This window comes from Ahaetulla prasina, chromosome 2 (genome assembly GCF_028640845.1).
Source record: "Ahaetulla prasina isolate Xishuangbanna chromosome 2, ASM2864084v1, whole genome shotgun sequence".
Taxonomy (NCBI): Eukaryota; Metazoa; Chordata; class Lepidosauria; order Squamata; family Colubridae; genus Ahaetulla; species Ahaetulla prasina.
Genome location: NC_080540.1, coordinates 29,643,062 through 29,663,686, shown reverse-complemented (window position 1 = coordinate 29,663,686; position 20,625 = coordinate 29,643,062). Strand labels below are relative to the sequence as shown.

Sequence of the window (20,625 nt, the reverse complement as noted above, 5' to 3'; positions counted from 1 at the left end):
TACCGACGGCACCCTGAGAGTCCCTCTCTGTGAGGCGCGCGGGTCGGTGAGAGGTATTCGGTAGCAGCAGGCGGTCCCGTAGATAGCCCGGCCCTATGCCATGGGCGCTTTGAAGGCGTTCACCAACACCTTGAAGCGCACCGGAAGGCCACAGGTAGCCAGTGCAGCCTCGCAGGATAGGTGTCACGTGGGAGCCACGAGGGCTCCCTCTATCACCAGCGCAGCTGCATTCTGGACTAACTGAAGCCTCCGGATGCCCTCAAGGGAGCCCCATGTAGAGCATTGCAGTAATCCAGGCGAGGCGTCACAAGGGCGTGAGTGACTGTGCATAAGGCATCCCGGTCTAGAAAGGCGCAGCTGGCGCACCAGGCGAACCTGGTGGAAAGCTCTCCTGGAGGCGGCCGTCAGGTGGTCTTCAAAGACAGCCGTTCATCCAGGAGAACGCCCAAGTTGCGCACCCTCTCCGCCGGGGCCAATGACTCGCTCCCAACAGTCAGCCGTGGACTCAGCTGACTGTGCGGGATGCGGCATCCACAGCCACTCCGTCTTGGAGGATTGAGCTTGAGCCTGTTTTCTCCCCATCCAGACCCGTCGGCTTCCAGACACGGGACAGCACTTGATAGCTTCATTGGGGTGGCCGGTGTGGAAAAGTACAGCTGGGTGTCATCAGCGTACAGCTGGTACCTCACACGAAGCCACTGATGATCTCACCCAGCGGCTTCATGTAGATGTTGAACAGAAGGCGAGAGAATCGACCCCTGCGGCACCCACAAGTGAGGCGCGCGGGCCGACCTCTGCCCCCGTCAACACCGTCTGCGACGGTCGGAGAGATGGGAGGAGAACCACCGATAAGCGGTGCCTCTCACTCCCAATCGCTAGCCCAATCTGGCTTCAGGCGCGATAAACTTAATAGGGGAGGAGTTTCCGCTTTAATGTCTCCGTCCTCAAGGCAATTGCAAGCAGTTCAGATCACTAGCCAATACGGCTTCAGGCGCGATAAATTCAAAAAAACAGTTTGCCGCTTTTTTTCCCCTTCTGCGGCTGCTGAGGCGCACTGAGGTCGCTGCCTATCACTGCGATATGGTTGGGGGTCGCCACAATTGCAATTACTACAAGTGCATGTCCCACCAGGCCCAAGGTTGACTCCGCCTTCCATCCTTTATAAGGTAGGTAAAATGAGGACCCAGATTGTTGGGGGCAATAAGTTGACTTTGTATATAATGTACAAATGGATGAAGACTATTGCTTGACATAGTGTAAGCCTCACTGAGTCTTCGGAGAAGGGCGGGATATAAATGCAAATTAAAAAAAAAGTATTTTACATTTTTATTAGGTTTTTTTTTTTCCATTTTTAATCATGATCCTTTTTGTGTTTTAAAATGATTATTGTCTGTATCAAGGGTCTCCAAACTTGGCACCTTTAAGACTTGTGGACTTCAATTCCTAGAATTCCTCAGCCAGCCATGCTTCAATTCTGGGGGTTGAAATCCACAAAGCTGCCAGGTTTGTAGACCTCTGGTCTATATATTTGACTGATTGTTGTATACTACCCTGAGTTGCTTTGTGTGAGAGAGGCGGCTGGGTGAACGAATGAATGAATGAATTCATTTATTTATATTTCACATTTCTTAACTGCCTGCCTCTTTCATGAAGAATGGTTGCAGGATTTAGGTTTGGCTAGTCTAGAGAATAGATAGTGAAGAAATGGAGGTAGTGACAGATTTTATTTTCCTGGGCTCCAAGATCACCGCAGATGGGGATTGCAGCCAAGAAATTAAAAGACGCTTGCTCCTGGGGAGGAAAGCTATGGCAAATCTAGACAGCATACTAAAAAGCAGAGACATCACCCTGCCAACAAAAGTGCGTATAGTCAAAGCTATGGTTTTCCCAGTTGCAATGTATGGCTTTGAAGGTTGGACCATAAGAAAGGCTGAGCGCCAAAGAATCGAGGCCTTTGAACTCTGGTGCTGGAGAAGACTCCTGCGAGTCCCTTGGACTGCAAGGCGAACAAACAAGTCAGTTTTAGAGGAGATCAACCCTGACTGCTCTTTAGAAGGCCAGATCATCCAGGAGAACGCCCAAGTTGCGCACCCTCTCCATCGGGGCCAATGACTCGCTCCCAACAGTCAGCCGTGGACTCAGCTGACTGTACCGGGATGCCGCATCCACAGCCACTCCGTCTTGGAGGATTGAGCTTGAGCCTGTTTCTCCCCATCCAGACCCGTCGGCTTCCAGACACCGGGACAGCACTTGATAGCTTCATTGGGGTGGCCGGTGTGGAAAAGTACAGCTGGGTGTCATCAGCGTACAGCTGGTACCTCACACGAAGCCACTGATGATCTCACCCAGCGGCTTCATGTAGATGTTGAACAGAAGGCGAGAGAATCGACCCCTGCGGCACCCACAAGTGAGGCGCGCGGGCCGACCTCTGCCCCCGTCAACACCGTCTGCGACGGTCGGAGAGATAGGAGGAGAACCACCGATAAGCGGTGCCTCTCACTCCCAATCCCTCCAGCCGGCGCAGCAGGATACCATGGTCGATGGTATCGAAAGCCGCTGAGAGGTCTAATAGGACCAGGGCAGAGGAACAACCCCTATCCTGGCCCTCCAGAGATCATCCACCAACGCGACCAAAGCCGTCTCAGTGCTGTAACGGGCGGAAGCGGACTGGAGCAGGTCTAGATAGACAGTTTCCTCCAGGTACAGGGGAAACTGATATGCCACCATACTCTCTACAACCTTCGCCGGGCGGGTTGGAGACCGGACGATAATTACCTAAAACAGCCGGGTCCAGGAAGGCTTCTTGAGGAGGGCCTCACCACCGCCTCTTTCAAGGCGGCCGGAAAGACTCCTCCACCAAAGAAGCGCTCGTAATCCCCTGGAGCCAGCCTCGTGTCACCTCCTGAGTGGCCAGCACCAGCCAGGAGGGCCACGGGTCCAGTAAACATGTGGTGGCATTCAATCTACCCAGCAACCTGTCCATGTCCTCGGGAGCCACAGGGTCAAACTCATCCCAAACAATATCACCAAGACCGCCCTCAGACGCCCCGTCCGAATCGTCACAATTTTGGTCCAGGCCGTCCCGAAGCTGAATGATTTTATCGTATAGATAACCGTTAAACTCCTCAGCACGTCCCTGCAACGGGTCATGCCGCTCCCCTGGTGAAGGAGGGAGCGGCCACCAAACAGGGCAGCTGGGCGGTTATCTGCCGGCGCAATGAGGGAGGAGGCGTAGCGCCTCGCTTCCTCAGTGCCACTAGGTAGGTCCTAGTATAGGATCTAACTAGTGTCCGATCAGCCTCTGAACGGCTGGACCTCCAAGAACTCTCTAGGCGTCTTCTCCGGCGTTTCATCCCCCTCAGCTCCTCGGAGAACCAAGGAGCCGGTTGGGATCTGCGCCGGGTCAGAGGCCGCAGAGGCACGACACGGTCTAAAGCCCCAGCCGCAGCCCGTTCCCAGGCTGCGGCTAGTTCCTCTGCCGTGCCGTGAGCCAGACCCTCAGGGAATGGCCCAAGCTCCGTCCGGAACCTCTCTGGGTCCATCAGGCGCCTGGGACGGTACCAACGTAATGGTTCCGTCTCCCTGCGGTGTTGGGTAGCGGTCAGAAAGTCCAGGCGAAGGAGAGGGTGATCTGACCATGACAAAGGCTCTGTGACTATATCTCCCAAGTCCAGATCCTTCAACCACTGACCAGAGATAAAAATCAGGTCCAGTGTGCCTCCCCCGATGTGAGTAGGGCCATCCACTACTTGAGTCAGGTCCAGGGCCGTCATGGAGGCCATGAACTCCCGAGCTACTGTCGATGACGAGCCAGCAGATGGCAAGTTAAAGTCCCCCATGACTAAAAGTCTGGGGGTCTCCACTGCCACCCCGGCAAGCATCTCCAGGAGCTCGGGCAGGGCCGCTGTCACGCAGCAAGGAGCCAGGTACGCGACCAGCAAGCCCATCTGACATCTATGACCCCTTGTTGACTCCACAAGCCAGCTGCAGGCTCTTCAAATCGCTGGCCGAATTCGGCTTCAGGCGCGATGAATTAAAAAAGAGAGAAATCTTTGCTCTGATATCTCCCTCTCAAGCCAACTGCAATCACTCCCAATCGCTAGCCCAATCTGGCTTCAGGCGCGATAAACTTAATAGGGGAGGAGTTTCCGCTTTAATGCCTCTGTCCTCAAGGCAATCACAAGCAGTTCAGATCACTAGCCGATACGGCTTCAGGCGCGATAAATTCAAAAAAACAGTTTGCCGCTTTTTTCCCCCTTCTGGGGCTGCTGAGGCGCACTGAGGTCGCTGCCTATCACCGCAATACGGTTGGGGGTCGCCACATCGTGGGGAATTGTATTAAAGGGGTCGCAGGACTATAAAGGTTGAGAACCACTGTCTTAAAGGGACCAAGGTTGGAGACCCCTGGATTAGAACAAGGATGAACAGCTATGGCGTCTTTACAACCTGTGGACTTCAACTCCCAGAATTCTGGCTGGCTCAGGAATTCTGGGAATTGAAGTCCACACGTCATACAAACGACATAGTTGCCAACCAGGCATTAAATGAAGAAGGAAGTGGGTAGTGGTTCCTCCTTTTTTTTTTAATCTCTTGCATATTGGAGGCATGTGGGGTCTCGGGGTGGGGAAGCGTGAGGGCAGCCCCACATACAATAAGACACACCAACATTTCCACCCTCTTTTGTGGGGGGGAGTGCATCTTATACTCGGAAAAGTACAGTACCTCTGGTGGCTCAGACTGCTAATACAGTCTGTTATTAACACAGCTGCTTGCAATTACTACAAGTGCAAGTCCCACCAGGCCCAAGGTTGACTCAGCCTTCCATCCTTTATAAGGTAGGTAAAATGAGGACTCAGATTGTTGGGGGCAATAAGTTGACTTTGTATATAATGTACAAATGGATGAAGACTATTGCTTGACATAGTGTAAGCCTCCCTGAGTCTTCGGAGAAGGGCGAGATATAAATGCAAATAAAAAAAAAGTATTTTACATTTTTATTAGGTTTTTTTTTTTCATTTTTAATCATGATCCTTTTTGTATTTTAAAATGATTATTGTCTGTATCAGGGGTCTCCAAACTTGGCACCTTTAAGACTTGTGGACTTCAATTCCTAGAATTCCTCAGCCAGCCATGCTTCAATTCTGGGGGTTGAAATCCACAAAGCTGCCAGGTTTGTAGACCTCTGGTCTATATATTTGACTGATTGTTGTATACTACCCTGAGTTGCTTTGTGTGAGAGAGGCGGCTGGGTGAACGAATGAATGAATGAATTCATTTATTTATATTTCACATTTCTTAACTGCCTGCCTCTTTCATGAAGAATGGTTGCAGGATTTAGGTTTGGCTAGTCTAGAGAATAGATAGTGAAGAAATGGAGGTAGTGACAGATTTTATTTTCCTGGGCTCCAAGATCACCGCAGATGGGGATTGCAGCCAAGAAATTAAAAGATGCTTGCTCCTGGGGAGGAAAGCTATGGCAAATCTAGACAGCATACTAAAAAGCAGAGACATCACCCTGCCAACAAAAGTGCGTATAGTCAAAGCTATGGTTTTCCCAGTTGCAATGTATGGCTTTGAAGGTTGGACCATAAGAAAGGCTGAGCGCCAAAGAATCGAGGCCTTTGAACTCTGGTGCTGGAGAAGACTCCTGCGAGTCCCTTGGACTGCAAGGCGAACAAACAAGTCAGTTCTAGAGGAGATCAACCCTGACTGCTCTTTAGAAGGCCAGATCATATGCACCAAGACAAATTCCTTGTGTGTCCAATCACACTTGGCCAATAAAATTCTATTCTATTCTATTCTATTCTATTCTATTCTATTCTATTCTATTCTATTCTATTCTATTCTATTCTATTCTATTCTATTCATTCTATTCTATTCTATCCTGAAGATGAAACTGAAATACTTTGGCCACCTAATGAGAAGGAAGGACTCACTGGAGAAGAGCCTAATGCTGGGAAAGATTGAGGGCAAAAGAAGAAGGGGACGACAGAGAACGAGATGGCTGGATGGAGTCACTGAAGCAGTAGGCATGAGTTTAAATGGACTCCAGAGGATGGTAGAGGACAGGAAGTCCTGGAGGAACGTTGTCCATGGGGTCGCGATGGGTCGGACACGACTTCGCAACTAACAACAACAACAAGAAAAGAAAAACTGGGGCGGACATGATAGCAGTATTACAGTATTTGAGGGGCTGCCACAAAGAGGAGGGAGTCAATTTATTTTGCACCAGAAGGCAAAACCAGAAACAATGGATGGAAACTAATCAAGGAGAGAAGCAACCTGGAAAAGGAGAGACTTCCTAACAGTGAGGACAATTAAACCAGTGGAACTGCTTGCCTCCAGAGGTTGTAGGAGCTTCGTCACTGGACGTTTTTAAGAGGACGCTGGACAGCCACTTAACTGAAACGGGACTGGAAGTTGGCAAACGGGCTGTTTTCGGCCTCCAGAAGATCTCCAGGAGGGGGTAGGGAAGGCTGTTTTTGCCCTCCCCAGACTCCTAGAGAGGCTCTGGAGCCAGGTGAGAGAGAAAAACAGGCCTCCCACCCGAGGCCCTCCAAAGGCAGGAAACAGCCTGTTCCCCTGCGCACACCGGAGCTGAACTCGCGTGCCCACTGATATGTCTATGCGTGCCACCTGTGGCACGTGTGCCATAGGTTCGCCATCACGCGTATAGGATCTCCTGCTTGAGCAGGGGGTTGGACTAGAAGACCTCTAGGATCCCTTCCAGCTCGATTCTGATTGATTGACTTCAGATTAATAAATAAATAACATTAAGAAGATGTAGATTTACTCTCCATAGTGAAAGTAGGATAAGATCCAAAGTGTGGAAGCTTTACAGAAGGCCAGCCAATCTCAGGGAATGGAAAGTCTTGACTGTCAATAAGTATTTAGCAATGGAATAGCTTAATAGCTATTGGTGGTGGTGTTGCCCACTTTTGGTGGGATGAAAGGAAAGTGAGCATCTACAAATAGGTAGTAATAAACTTAGTCCGTGGAAAAACAAACTTTATTCGAACAGCTGGGTATTATTTCATTCCCAGCGTCATTCAACTCAAAGTAAAACAAATGCCTCCCAAGACAAGTTCCTCAGTTATCTCACGAACCTTCGTCCAATTAGGCAAACTGCCAAAAGCCCTTCCTGGCAAACGTCCAGAAGCCACAAAAACAAAGATGTACATGAAACAGAAGACGAAGTAGAAGACGCAGCTACAACCTTGTTTTCTGGCAAAGCTGAAATACCGGTGCTGGTCTGTTTTAAGCTTATGGGAGGGGCCAATCATCTCTTGGCCCTACTCCCGAGTTGTCCTCTCTGCTTGAGCTGCTCTCTTCTGGCAGCTCTTCTCATGCGTGCATTAGGAACAGGCTCCTCCTGTTCCTCTGCCTCACTACTATCAGTCTCTGGAGGCTCTGGAGTCCGCACCTCACTTCCCGATGGCCTTGGCCTCACCTCAGCCTCATTGCTGTCCAACTCCGTTGCCAGCTCCGTAGGCTGCTGATGGACCACAACAGGGGGTTTCTGGGGTGGGGGACACCCAGAACCTTCCTTACCCCTTTTTGTACTTTTTTTTTCAGGGTTTCACACATGGCAGACCGCTTATGGCTGTGAACTCCAGGGAAACAGGAGCAAAAGAGGTTATTCACAATATGGCTACGACGGGAGGACCTTCCTCTCCTTCGATAAGGAGACCCTGACCTGGGTGGCTCCTGACCCCCTCGCCCAGATCACCAAGAGGAATTGGGATTCTAATCATCAGTGGTCCCGGAGAAATAAAATCTACCTGGAGGAGGAATGCATTGAGTGGCTGGAGAAGTACCTGTCCTATCGGAAGAAGGCGATGCTGCCGAGCACAGGTGCGTGCCCTGGGGCAGGAGAAATAACAGTGCTGGATTTATATTAGATGAGATGAGATCCTAAGCCACTGTTTCGTAACCATAGCAATCTGAAGATGTGTGGACTTCAACTCCCAGAATTCTGGGAGTTGAAGTCCACACGGTGTTGTGACCCAGGCCCGAGTAGGTAGTAGGAAACTCAGTCAGGAAAGTAGTAGGAAACAAACTTTATTAGAACAGCTGAGAATTAACTCACTCTCAGCGTAGTCCAACTAAATTAAAGCAAATTCCTCCCAACACAATTCCTCAGTCCTATCACCAACCTTGGTCGAATTAAGCAAACTGCCAAAGGCTTTTCTTTGTTCAGTTCAGAAGACACCGATATGAAACAAATGCAGCATGACAAAGCTATCAACATTGTTTTCTGGCAAAGCCCAAACGCCATTGCTGGTCTTTTAAGCCTTATGGGAGGGGCCAATCATCTCTTGGCCCTATTCCTGAGTCGTCCTCTTTGCTTGAGCTGCTCTTGCCTTCTGGCAGCTCTTCTCATGCATTATGAGATTCTTGTGCATTATGCATTCTCGTGCATTAGGAACAGGCTCCTCCTGTTCCTCTGCCTCACTGCTGTCAGCCTCTGAAGGCTCTGGAATCTGCACATCCCTCCCCGATGATTGGCCCCTCCCATAAGGCTTAAAACAGACCATCACTGGGGTTTGAGCTTTGCCTGAAAACAACGTTGGTATCTGCGTCCTCTGCTTCGTCTACATCTTTGTTTTTGTGGCTTCTGGACGTTTGCCAGGAAGGGCCTTTGGCATTTTGCCTAATTGGACCAAAGTTTGCAAGAGAACTGAGGAATTTGTGTTGGGAGGCATTTGTTTTACTTTGAGTGGAACGCACTGGGAATGAAGTAATTCCCAGCTGTTCGAATAAAGTTTGTTTGTTTTTCCATGGTGTCGTGTCCCACTCCTCCGCTGACGGCCGGGTCAGGGAAATCCGAATCAGGCGTGCCTCTGCAGCTCTGCCAAAGTCCTTGCAAAGTTCTCAAGGCAGGCAGGAGACCAGAAAGTGATTTCAGCAAGATAAGGTAGACTTTGCCTGACTCAGAGAATGCCAGAAAGCAGATCCTTTATATAGGCCATGGGGTGTGGCTCCATGACTCAGCACTTATCCCGGCCTGCCCCTCCCTTCCTTCTGTTGATGCCGCCTATCAATTCTCCTGAAGCGAGGGTCACTCCAGTTTGCAGCTGTTGGTAATTGACCTTCCTCAGGCTCACATGCTGTGGGGGAGGGGTCGGGGTCTAGTTGCTCCGTTTGCCTGGGCATGGAGCCAGGGCTGGGGGCTGGAGGCGCTTCTTCTTCCTCAGCCTGTCTGGGCATGGAGCCAGGGCTGGGGCCGGGAGGCATGCTAGGACATTGCTCAGCGTTCGGAAGCAGATAAGAAGGCCCCGGCTGCGGGGAAAGCGGACGAGGCACAACACATGGACTCAGTTTATTACTACCTACTTGGGCCTGGGTCACAACAGGGTCACCTGAGTAGAGAAAATGGGTGTGGAGCCCAAATCCTTCGATTCCCCACCATCCAAAGAAGCTCCTTGGCTCAGAAGTGAAACCTCTTTAAAGAAAAATAAGAAAGTCCAGTTGCCTCTTGGGAAAAAGCACTTTTTGGGTTGCAGACCGAACTTACAAAGAACGTCTTCTAAGTTGCTCACTTGCCATCTCTTTCCTTTCCCAGCCTCTTCCCCAAAGCCCTCTTCTAGGCAGCTTTTACGAAGATCTTGCACTCAGTGTTAAACCTCTGCTCCTAAAATCACAGGGTAGCACCGTGTAGCATTTCAGTTCCAAAGGCGAAGAGATGCCTTGAGTAGTGGTGTGGCCAACATTTCAAGCCGCTGTCAGATCCATGTATCTGCCATTCTTCGGAGGAAGGGGGAGAGAGTTTGGATTTTGATACATTTAGTTTCTCTTTTCTTTCTACCTGTCCTATTTCTTGCCTCGTCTTTTTGTATAATCTTTCACCTGATTTATAACCGTTGCCTGGCGCCTTAGATGCCTGGAAATTTCTCACCTCCTGGGCAGTGGTGAAATTCATTTTTTTAAATGACCGGTTCTGTGGGCGTGGCTTGGTGGGCGTGGCAGGGGAAGGATACTGCAAAATCTCCATTCCCTCCCCGCTCTTGGGACCAGCCAGAGGTGGTATTTGCCAGGTTATTTTTATTTATTTACATTTATATCCCGCCCTTCTCCGAAGACTCAGGGCGCTTACACTGTGTTAAGCAATAGTCTTCATTTTATTTGTATATTTATATACAAAGTCAAGTTATTGCCCCCAACAATCTGGGTCCTCATTTTATTTACCTTATAAAGGATGGAAGGCTGAGTCAACCTTGGGCCTGGTGGGAGTTGAACCTGCAGTAATTGCAGGCAGCTGCTGTTAATAACAGACTGTCTTAGCAGTCTGAGCCACAGAGGCCCCAAGGTTCTCCGAACTACTCAAAATTTCCACTACCGGTTCTCTAGAACCTGTCAGAACCTGCTGGATTTCACCCCTGCTCTTGGGGAATGTAAGGGGAAGATGGGCCATGTGGATTGCAACGCCCGGAAGATGGCCCTGAGAAAATTCTCTTATCTCTTTCTCAGAGCGGCGGGTAGGATAGCAACTTCACACCTGCGGATTGGCTGAATCCACATCCGGACTGTTGGCAGAGGTTCCTAATTTCCTTTATCCTAGTTGCATGCCCTGGGGGACCTCAGAGCCTGCTTTGATTCTGTCCTGCTTTCACCTCTTTTCAATAAAAGGTTCCTTTTGAAATACAAAGTTTCAAGAATCTTAAATAACAGGGAGAAGCTGGACCTTACAGCAGCTCCAGAGTTTTTGGTGTTTTTTTTCTTTGCTAAAATTGTGTACATTTTCCAGGCAGTCCTGGAAAAAGACACAAATCAAAGACGAATTTACTTATTCTGCCAGCTGTTGTGGAAATTCAGTGTTCATTCTGGCCGTGTATTTTCTGCAGAGACCCCAAAGGTGACAGTGACCAGAAGGAAGGAGTTGGAGGATGGGATGGAGACGCACATCTGCCATCTCCACGGCTTCTACCCCAGGGAGATCGATGCCTCCTGGACGAGGGACGGGGAGGTCTGGCTGGAGGACACCTTCTATGGGTCTGTGGCCCCCAACGTGGATGGGACCTACCACTACTGGCTCAGCGTCCGGATCGATCCCAAAGAGAGGGACCGCTATCGGTGCCACGTGGAGCACGACAGCCTGCAGGAGCCTCTGGATGTGGCCTTGAAGGGTGAGAGGCTCAGTTGTGGACACCCCGAGGCTCGATTGGATCGGTAACAACTAGCTGGGGACATCCTGGGAGGCGGCACCAAGTGACCAGAGTGCACAGGATGGTTGCAGGAGTGGTAACTTATCCAGCGGATCATCGCCAGATAAGAGACCTGCTGGAAATTAGGGGGGGGGAAGGGGCAGCTCAGGAAAAGGGGGCTATAGAGAGAGGAGGTGTGTGGCATGAAGGGGAGAACAAAGGAGAAGAAGGAGAATTAAAAAAAGGGGGAGACGCCGCATGAAGGGGAAAAGAGACAGTGGAGACCGAAGCAAAAGTAATTTGGAGGGAGAAGAGGAGAAGGAGTGTGGATAGCAGGTAGAGAGGAGGAAGTGTTTCTCAGCTTGCCCTGCCATCACCCTGCCTCTTATCCCTGATTGGAGGGGCCAGTGTGGGGGGTGACGGGGCCAGAGAGGGAGAGAGAGAGAGAGAGAACAAGAATGAAACTGGTCCAGAGAAAGAGAGAGCGCAAAGATGACCCAGAGAGAGGAAGCGAAGGCAATCCAGAGAGAAGGGTCGAGAGAACGAGCCCGCAACCAGAGTGGTCACCAGACGCACCAGGGGGCTGCAGAGGAGAGCCGATCCATGCGAGAGAGTGATCCAGTGACCAGACACACCAGGAGGCTGCAGAGGAGAGCCGATCCATGCGAGAGAGTGATCCAGTGACCAGACGCACCAGGAGGCTGCAGAGGAGAGCCGATCCATGCGAGAGAGTGATCCAGTGACCAGACACACCAGGAGGCTGCAGAGGAGAGCCGATCCATGCGAGAGAGTGATCCAGTGACCAGATGCACCAGGAGGCTGCAGAGGAGAGCCGATCCATGCGAGAGAGTGATCCAGTGACCAGATGCACCAGGAGGCTGCAGAGGAGAGCCGATCCAGGCGAGAGAGTGATCCAGTGACCAGATGCACCAGGAGGCTGCAGAGGAGAGCCGATCCATGCGAGAGAGTGATCCAGTGACCAGATGCACCAGGAGGCTGCAGAGGAGAGCCGATCCATGCGAGAGAGTGATCCAGTGACCAGATGCACCAGGAGGCTGCAGAGGAGAGCCGATCCATGCGAGAGAGTGATCCAGTGACCAGATGCACCAGGAGGCTGCAGAGGAGAGCCGATCCATGCGAGAGAGTGATCCAGTGACCAGACGCATCAGGAGGCTGCAGAGGAGAGCCGATCCAGGCGAGAAAACGAGCCAGTGACCAAAGGGTGGACCAGACACGCCCGAAGGAAGCAGAAGCAAGTTGACTCACTGAAGGACAGTGGAGATGAGCTGAGCTGGGCAAGTGGAAGTGCCTGGGTGAGCGATCAGAGAGAGAGAGAGACCCCGATACATTAAATCAGTGACTGAGAGCGGAAAAGCAACAGGTTACCTGGGAGAAAGGGACAGAAGGAGTGGGACTTTTGCAGCCCTTTTGGGGGTAGCACTACAACGGTGTATGTGTGTGTTCGTCTGGAATCTCCTTCTAGCCTTTCTCTACTGCGGATGGGTGGAGTGACCCCATCCAGGGACATGAGCCAAGTGAGGAAAAGCAATAGACTCCACCGCCATCACTATGTGGTGTGAGGAGATAGAGACAAGTGTAGCAATTAACATCTCTGGGGCAAAAAAACCCCAAATGCTCAATAGTAGTAACTGTGAGAGGGATCTTGGAGTCCTAGTGGACAATCATTTAAATCTGAGCCAGCAGTGTGCAGCAGCTGCCAAAAAAGCCAATGCATAAACAGAGGGATAGAATCAAGATCACATAAAGTGTTAATACCACTTTATAATGCCTTGGTAAGGCCACACTTGGAATATTGCATCCAGTTTTGGTCGCCACGATGTAAAAAAGATGTTGAGACTCTAGAAAGAGTGCAGAGAAGAGCAACAAAGATGATTAGGGGACCGGAGGCTAAAACATATGAAGAATGGTTGCAGGAACTCGGAATAATAATAATATTATTATTATTATTATTATTATTATTATTATTATTATTATTATTATTATTATTATTATTTAATTTGTATACCGCCCTTCTCCCGAAGGACTCAGGGCGGTTTACAGCCAGGTAAAACAACAATCAATAACACAATACAAATAAAAGAATAATTAAAAAACTTATTCGAATTTGGCCCCAAATTTAAACTGGTATGTCCAGTTTAATAAAAAGAAGGACTAGAGGAGACACGATAGCAGTATCTCAGGGGTTGCCACAAAGAAGAGGGAGTCAGACTATTCTCCAAAGCATCGGAGGGCAGAACAAGAAGCAATGGGTGGAAACTAATCAAGGAGAAGCAACTTAGAACTAAGGAGAAATTTCCCGACAGTTAGAACAATTAATCAGTGGAACAATTTGCCTGCAGACCTTGTGAATGCTTCAACACTGGAATTTTTTAAGAAAATGTTGGGTAACCTTTTGTCTGAAGTGGTGTAGGGTTTCCTGCCTGGGCAGAGGGTTGGACTAGAAGACCTCCAAAGTCCCTTCCAACTCTGTTGTTGTTGTTGTTGTTGTTATTAAGGCTGTTACACCTGACCCCATAGGTCTCGCCTTTAGTGAAGACATTGGGTACCCAAGAGGAGACACACACTTTGGTTACCATAGGTGCAGCAAGGGCAGGGTCTGCCCAGGCTATGGGAAGTCTGACATCCATCCAAACCCAGACTGGTAGCCACTATGCGGACTCTGGGTACATGAAACTGCATACCTTTTCGGGGATACAACCAGTCCCAGATGGGGAAGACGAATACAAAGCATGGATGGAACAGGTGAAGAATGGGATGTATCGTACACCCAAAAGAAGCAGAGGTTCAGAAAAAGCCTGAAGGGTCCCTCTGCAGAAGCCATTAGAAGCTTAACACTTGGCGGAAGGCAATTCACATTGCACGTTTACCTCTGTTTACTACAGGATGAGTCTGGGCCTGCCGAAACAGTTTCTAGCCTGCTGGTTCTAGCCGGTTCGAGCAAATGTACTAGAAGAGAGGTAAAAGGCAGTCTGAATACATCAGATGCTTGAACAGGTTGCTATGTCAGATTGTGTAGAACAGTGGTTCTCAACCTTTATAGTGCTGCGACTCCTTTAATACAATTCCTCATGATGTGGCGACCCCTTTAATACAATTCCCCATGATGTAGCGACCCCCAACCGCAAAATTATTTTCGTTTTGAATTTATCGCGCCTGAAGCCGTATTGGCTAGCGATCTGAACTGCTTGCGATTGCCTTGAGGACAGAGGCATTAAAGCGGAGACTCCTCCCCTATTAAATTTATCACGCCTGAAGCCAGATTAGGCTAGCGATTGGGAGTGATTGCAGCTGGCTTGAGAGGGAGACATCAGAGCAAAGATTTCTCTCTTTTTTAATTGATCACGCCTGAAGCCGAATTCGGCTAGCGATTTGAAGAGACTGCAGCTGGCTTGTGAAGTCAACCATTGGAGCGCGATTCTTCAACTCACAAGTATACTTCCCATATTTCCGATGGTCTTAGGCGACCCCTGGCAAATTGTCATTCGACCCCCAACGGGGTCCCAACCCACAGGTTGAGAACCGCTGGTGTAGAAGAAGGGGATGGAGCCAATTGAAGTGGAATGGACCAGGATGAAGCAATTTTCATGGGGTGTTTTAATTCTCAGATCCAATCTGGAATCAGCTAAAGACCCTGGCCGAGGGGAACACCTGGGGGTATCATGAGCTCATAAGGAGATTTAGGGCAACAGAAGTGGTGAGGAAGTCAAAGAGGCCACACCTGATTCATCACCAGGCACGGGGATGAGGAGAACTGAAGATGACTATGCTTGCTCACTGCTACGGAAGCCCAAATATCTCAGAAACGAAGACAAATACCTCATGGAGAGCAAGGGGTGGTTCATACTTGAGTGGAAGCTGGGCTGGGTCAGCCAATGGGGGAGGGGAATAGGCATTTAATATAATATAATAACAGAGTTGGAAAGGACCTTGGAGGTCTTCTAGTCCAACCCCCTGCCCAGGCAGGAAACCCTACGCCATTTCAGACAAATGGCTATCCAACATTTTCTTAACAATTTCCAGTGTTGGAGCATTCACAACTTCTGCAGGCAAGTTGTTCCACTTATTAATTGTTCTAACTGTCAGGAAATTTCTCCTTAGTTCTAAGTTGCTTCTCTCCTTGATTAGTTTCCACCCATTGCTTCTTGTTCTACCCTCAGGTGCTTCGGAGAATAGTTTGAGTCCTTCTTCTTTGTGGCAACCCCTGAGATATTGGAACACTGCTATCATGTCTCCCCTAGTCCTTCTTTTCATTAAACTAGACATTTTTGCCTCAGCTGAGAAGCTAGCAAAGCATGTGATCTATTATTACTATGGGAGTGCAGGGCACTACAGACATACTTGTACAAAGCTATCCAAACCACGACGTCCAACCTAGTTTGGAAACTACAGAAGGCCCCCAGTGAGGGACCCAACTGAGAAGCTGATCCCAGAAGAGAGAATGTTGAAGGTAATCCCGGAGGTGATCTCCATGAAGGCCTCGAGGCAGGCTTAAGGGAGGATTGTGGTCAGAATCTGGAATGTTACTGACTTCCCTGAAAGGTTTACAGAAAGGTTACAGAGGAATTATTGAGTCTGTCATTTGCACCTCTATAACTGTCTGGTTCGGTTCTGCAACCCAACAAGAAAAACACAGACTTCAGAGGATAATTAGAACTGCAGAAAAAATAATTGCTACCAACCTGCCTTCCATTGAGGACCTGTATACTGCACGAATCAAGAAGAGGGCCGTGAAAATATTTACAGATTCCTCACATCCTGGACATAAACTGTTTCAACTCCTACCCTCAAAACGACGCTATAGAGCACTGCACACCAGAACAACTAGACACAAGAACAGTTGGCCATCACTCTGCTTAACAAATAATTCCCACAACACTGTCAAACTATTTACTAAATCTACACTACTATTAATCGTCTCATAGTTCCCATCACCAATCTCTTTCCACTTATGACTGTATGACTATAACTTGTTGCTGGCAATCCTTATGATTTATATTGATATATTGACCATCAATTGTGTTGTAAATGTTGTACCTTGATGAACGTATCTTTTCTTTTATGTACACTGAGAGCATATGCACCAAGACAAATTCCTTGTGTGTCCAATCACACTTGGCCAATAAAAATTCTATTCTATTCTATTCTATTGAAGGACCAAACGTTGTTGAGACAACTGTGTCTGGTCACCCCTGTCATATTGCCTGATACAGGACAAGAGACTGAGGGTGAGGTTTCAATAGATTGGTTCTACCTGAAGAACACACAGTTTGCCCCAGAGTGACTGGAGAGGACTAGAGACCAACTTTGGAGCTGACGACATCTGTTCTCGAAGGATGGATTTGACTTGGGGTGCACTAGGAGCACCCAATATTGAATCAGTCTAAGGAAGATAAGCCATTCTGAGCGAGGTCTTGGAAGATTCTATTAAGTCACTTTGATCCGGGGTCTCCAACCTTAGTCCCTTTAAGACTTGTGGACTTCAACTCCCAGCAAAGCTGGCTGAGGAACTCTGGGAGTTGAAGTCCACAAGTCTTAAAGGGACCAAGGTTGGAGACCCCTGACTTAGATGATGTCAGAGAGTATCTAGCAGAGTTGAAGAATACCAGGATCATCTGAGAATCTTGGAGCCTCTATGCCTCTCCCATAGTAGCGGTCTGAAAGAAGAATGGGTCTCTGAGAATGTGCATAGATTACTGTACCCCCAATTGGAAGACCATTCCAGATGAGTACACTACCCCCTGGATTGAAGATGCTCTACATTGCTTCTCAGGGGCAAAGTGGTTCAGTATGCTGGGTCAGAGAAGTGGCTACCATCAAATTCCCATGCATCCAGATGATGAAAAATCCAGATGAAAGAGTAAACTGCTTTCATCTGCCTCTTGGGGTTCTGTGAATTTAATTGAATGTCTCAAAGGTTATCAGGGGCCCAGCGACATTTCAACGACGTATGGAGCAGACAGTAGGAGACATGAATCTGATAGAGATGCTGGTGTACCTAGACGATATTGTGCTTGGTGAGACTCTTGAACAACACGAGAACCTGGAGAAGGTTCTGAGTTGGCTCCCATGAAGGAGGATTTTTTTTTTTATTGGCCAAGTGTGATTGGACACACAAGGAATTTGTCTTGGTGCATATACTCTCAGTGTACGTAAAAGAAAAGATACCTTCATCAAGGTACAACATTTACAACACAATTAATGGTCAATATATCAATATAAATCATAAGGATTGCCAGCAACAAAGTTACAGTCATACAGTCATAAATGGAAAGAGATTGGTGATGGGAACTATGAGAAGATTAATAGTAGTGGATCTGTATACTGCACGAATCAAGAAGAGGGCCGTGAAAATATTTACAGATCCCTCACATCCAGGACATAAACTGACGATCCCAGCTGAGTTGCCTGATCGCCAGAACCCTTTAAAAGCGTTTTTAAGCTTTTAAAGTTATGATATATCGGAAAAGCTTATAAAAAGCAAAAAAATGTTTTTATTGTTTGGTTTTTATAGATGATGAGATGCGAGAGAGTGGGAGAGGGATATGAGATGAGAGAGAGAGGGAGAGATGAGGAAGAGAGAGGGGGAGGGAAATAGATATAGATACACGATTGTGTTGTTGGAAGTTTTTGTTTCTATAAAGTGCTGAGAGTCACAAAATTGCAAACTGCTGTTTTTGAGCTAAACAACTAAAGAGGAATATCAGCTGCCTTCATGCTGGGCTGGTGTGAGAAAAAGGCAGCATCATGAAGACGTGTCTTCTAACAATGGGTTAGCAAGGTGGGTTATGGGTTATGCACGGTCACTCATGCCCTCATCACTTCTCGACTGGATTATTGCAATGCTCTCTACATGGGGCTACCCCTGAAGTGTACTCGGAGACTTCAGTTAGTCCAGAATGCAGCTGCGCGGGTGGGTAACACCACTCCTGCGCAGTCTGCCGGGTGCGCTTCAAGGTTTTGGTTACCACCTTCAAAGCGCTCCATGGCTTAGGGCCCGGGTACTTACGGGACCGCCTGCTGTTTCCACATGCCTCCCACTGACCCGTACGCTCTCACAGAGAGGGTCTTCTCAGGGTGCCGTCCGCCAAGCAGTGTCGGCTGGCGGCCCCCAGGGGAAGGTCCTTCTCTGTGGGAGCACCTACCCTCTGGAACGAACTTCCCCCCCGGTTTACGCCAATTGCCTGACCTTCAGACCTTTCGCCGGGAACTGAAAACTTATTTATTTATCCAAGCGGGACTGGCCTGATTTTTAAATTCTAAATTTTAAATTTTAAATTTTAAATTGTAATTTTACTGGGTATTTTATAGGGTCAATTGGACGGTTTTAATTTCGGCCTTTTATTGAATAAGCTTTTTAATTGTTATTTTAATATGTATATTAATTGTTTTAAATGAAGGCTGTACACCGCCCTGAGTCCTTCGGGAGAAGGGCGGTATAAAAGTTTAATAAATAAATAAATAAATAAATAAATAAATAAATAAATAAATAAATAAATAAATAAATAAATAAATAAATAAGGGGTCTTCCTTCTACAGTTAGAGGGACACAAAGATGAGATCCTTAGACTTATTAAATTTGGGAATTTCCGGTCCTTGGGCTGCATTAAGTCTCTCCTTTAATTGGGAGGATTGTTTGTGGTTCTCCTTCAATCTGCTCTTTCTCCCAATTCAGTTCCAGAATCTAACATGGGGCTCCTCATCGGCTGCATTGTTTTGGCTGGTCTTACCCTGGTGTGTCTGATTGCTGGGATCCTGGTATTCCACAGTAAGTATCTTTTTTGGGGGGTGATTGAAGAGAAATGGGGAGATTCTCTTGAATCTCTCCCTTTGGGTGGGGGGCTTTTTCTGGGCTTCCTTCTGTTTTCTTGCCTTCAGAAGTTGTGGGTGTTCCAACACTGGAAAAGGGACTGGACAACTATTTGACTAAAATGGTCAAATAAGGGTAGGCTTCAAAAATTTTAGCAAAGGGTTCTCTGCCCTGTTACTGGGGGGCTGTGGCCTAGTCGGCCTCCTGCACCATGACGCGAGGTGGTGATATTTGCCCTCCCCAGGCTCCAGAGGCTTTTCTTGAGCCTCCAGGAGGGCAAAAACGGCCTCCCCAGACCTGTTCCTGGCCTTGCCGAACTTCCGGAAGGCCCATTTTTCGCCTTCCCCGAGCTTCCATGCACGCCCTACACTTACAGTACCTGTATCCAAAACAGGCCATGTGGGGACTCCTGGGAGAGGCAGGGAAGGTGGGCGGGGCCAGCCAGGGATTTGGGGGTTCTCCGAACTGCACAGAATCTTAGCTGGAGGTTCTCCCGAACCCCTGCGAGCCCCCAGCAGCCCTCCCTTGTATAAGGTCTCCTGCTTGAGCAGGGGGTTGTTATTCCCTGTCATTTTCTGAGCTGCGAAGAGGCATCACAGTTCTGTCTTACTCAAAAGCTTTTGTCCAAGGGCAGCAGATAAAGATTTCAATGAAAATTGGGTGCTTTCCCTTCCCCCATTTCTCCTCCCATCTTGGAGGCAGCAAGTCTCTCTCGGGGAAAATCAAATGTTTTGTCGTGTCCCACTCCTCCTCTGACGGCCAGGTCTGGGAAGTCTGTATCAAGCGTGGCCACGAAGCCTCTGCAGCTTTGCCAAATTCCTGTCAGAGTTCTCAGGGCAGGCAGGAATCCAAGGTGTGACTTCAGCAACCAGATGAGACTTTGCCTGACTCAAGGAATGCCAAAAAGCAGATCCTTTATATAGGCCATGGGGTGTGGCTCCATGACTCAGCATTTATCCAGGCCTGCCCCTCCCTTCCTTTTGCTGACGTCGCCTCTCCATTCTCCAGAAGCGGGGATCTGTCCACGTTTTGTCAGCTGCCGGCAATTCTAGCTCGTGGCTGGCTTCTTGCTCACACGCTGTAGGGGGGAGGTTTATTTGCTCAGTCTGTCCGGGCATGGTGCCAGGGCTGGGGGTTGGAGGCATGCCAGGCCATTCTTCTTCACTATCAGTCTCTGGCTCAGATAACAGGAGATGGGAGGGGCCCAGCTGCGGAGAGGGGGGCGGGCAAGGCACAACATGTTTGTAGTCTGTAGATCAAACTCGCAGCCCATGGGCCGAATACATCCCGCGCTGGCCGCACCCGCCTCCGGTTTAGCAAAGGGGGGGAAAGTCACAAGACGTCACGTGACGATGACAAGACCACGCGAGTTTGACACCATTGCTGTAGATCTTCTTGTGTCTGTTGATTGCTAGGAGAGGTTGTGACTCAGCAACTGTGAAGACCTCCCTTGGGGCTCTTCCCCTACAGAGACAGAGACTGGATGATCTCTGGTGGAGTCTCTTTTTTTCACTGATTTTTTTTTTCCTTGCAGAAAAACATGAGGATGGCTACAAAGCAGCAACAAGTGAGTGGTTTTTTCCCCACTTGACATGTTAACTCCCACTCAGAGCAGGGATCAGAGGCTCCATCCGTTGAGTGTGTATGTGTTCC

General features: G+C 48.7%; 1 protein-coding gene across 6 annotated transcripts in view; it reads left to right on the top strand.

Annotated features, from left to right (window-relative positions):
- Positions 1 to 20,625, top strand: part of LOC131189851 (major histocompatibility complex class I-related gene protein-like) — a 63,424-nt gene that overhangs the window by 17,504 nt on the left and 25,295 nt on the right. For 5 of the 6 annotated variants that reach the window (XM_058166388.1, XM_058166392.1, XM_058166389.1 and 2 more), the window contains exons 3-6: positions 7,576 to 7,854; positions 10,845 to 11,126; positions 18,838 to 18,930; positions 20,507 to 20,539. In XM_058166388.1, coding sequence (XP_058022371.1) covers positions 7,576 to 7,854; positions 10,845 to 11,126; positions 18,838 to 18,930; positions 20,507 to 20,539 — 687 coding nt within the window. The remainder of the gene's footprint in view (positions 1 to 7,575; positions 7,855 to 10,844; positions 11,127 to 18,837; positions 18,931 to 20,506; positions 20,540 to 20,625) is intronic. The other variant, XM_058166393.1, reaches the window with a different exon arrangement.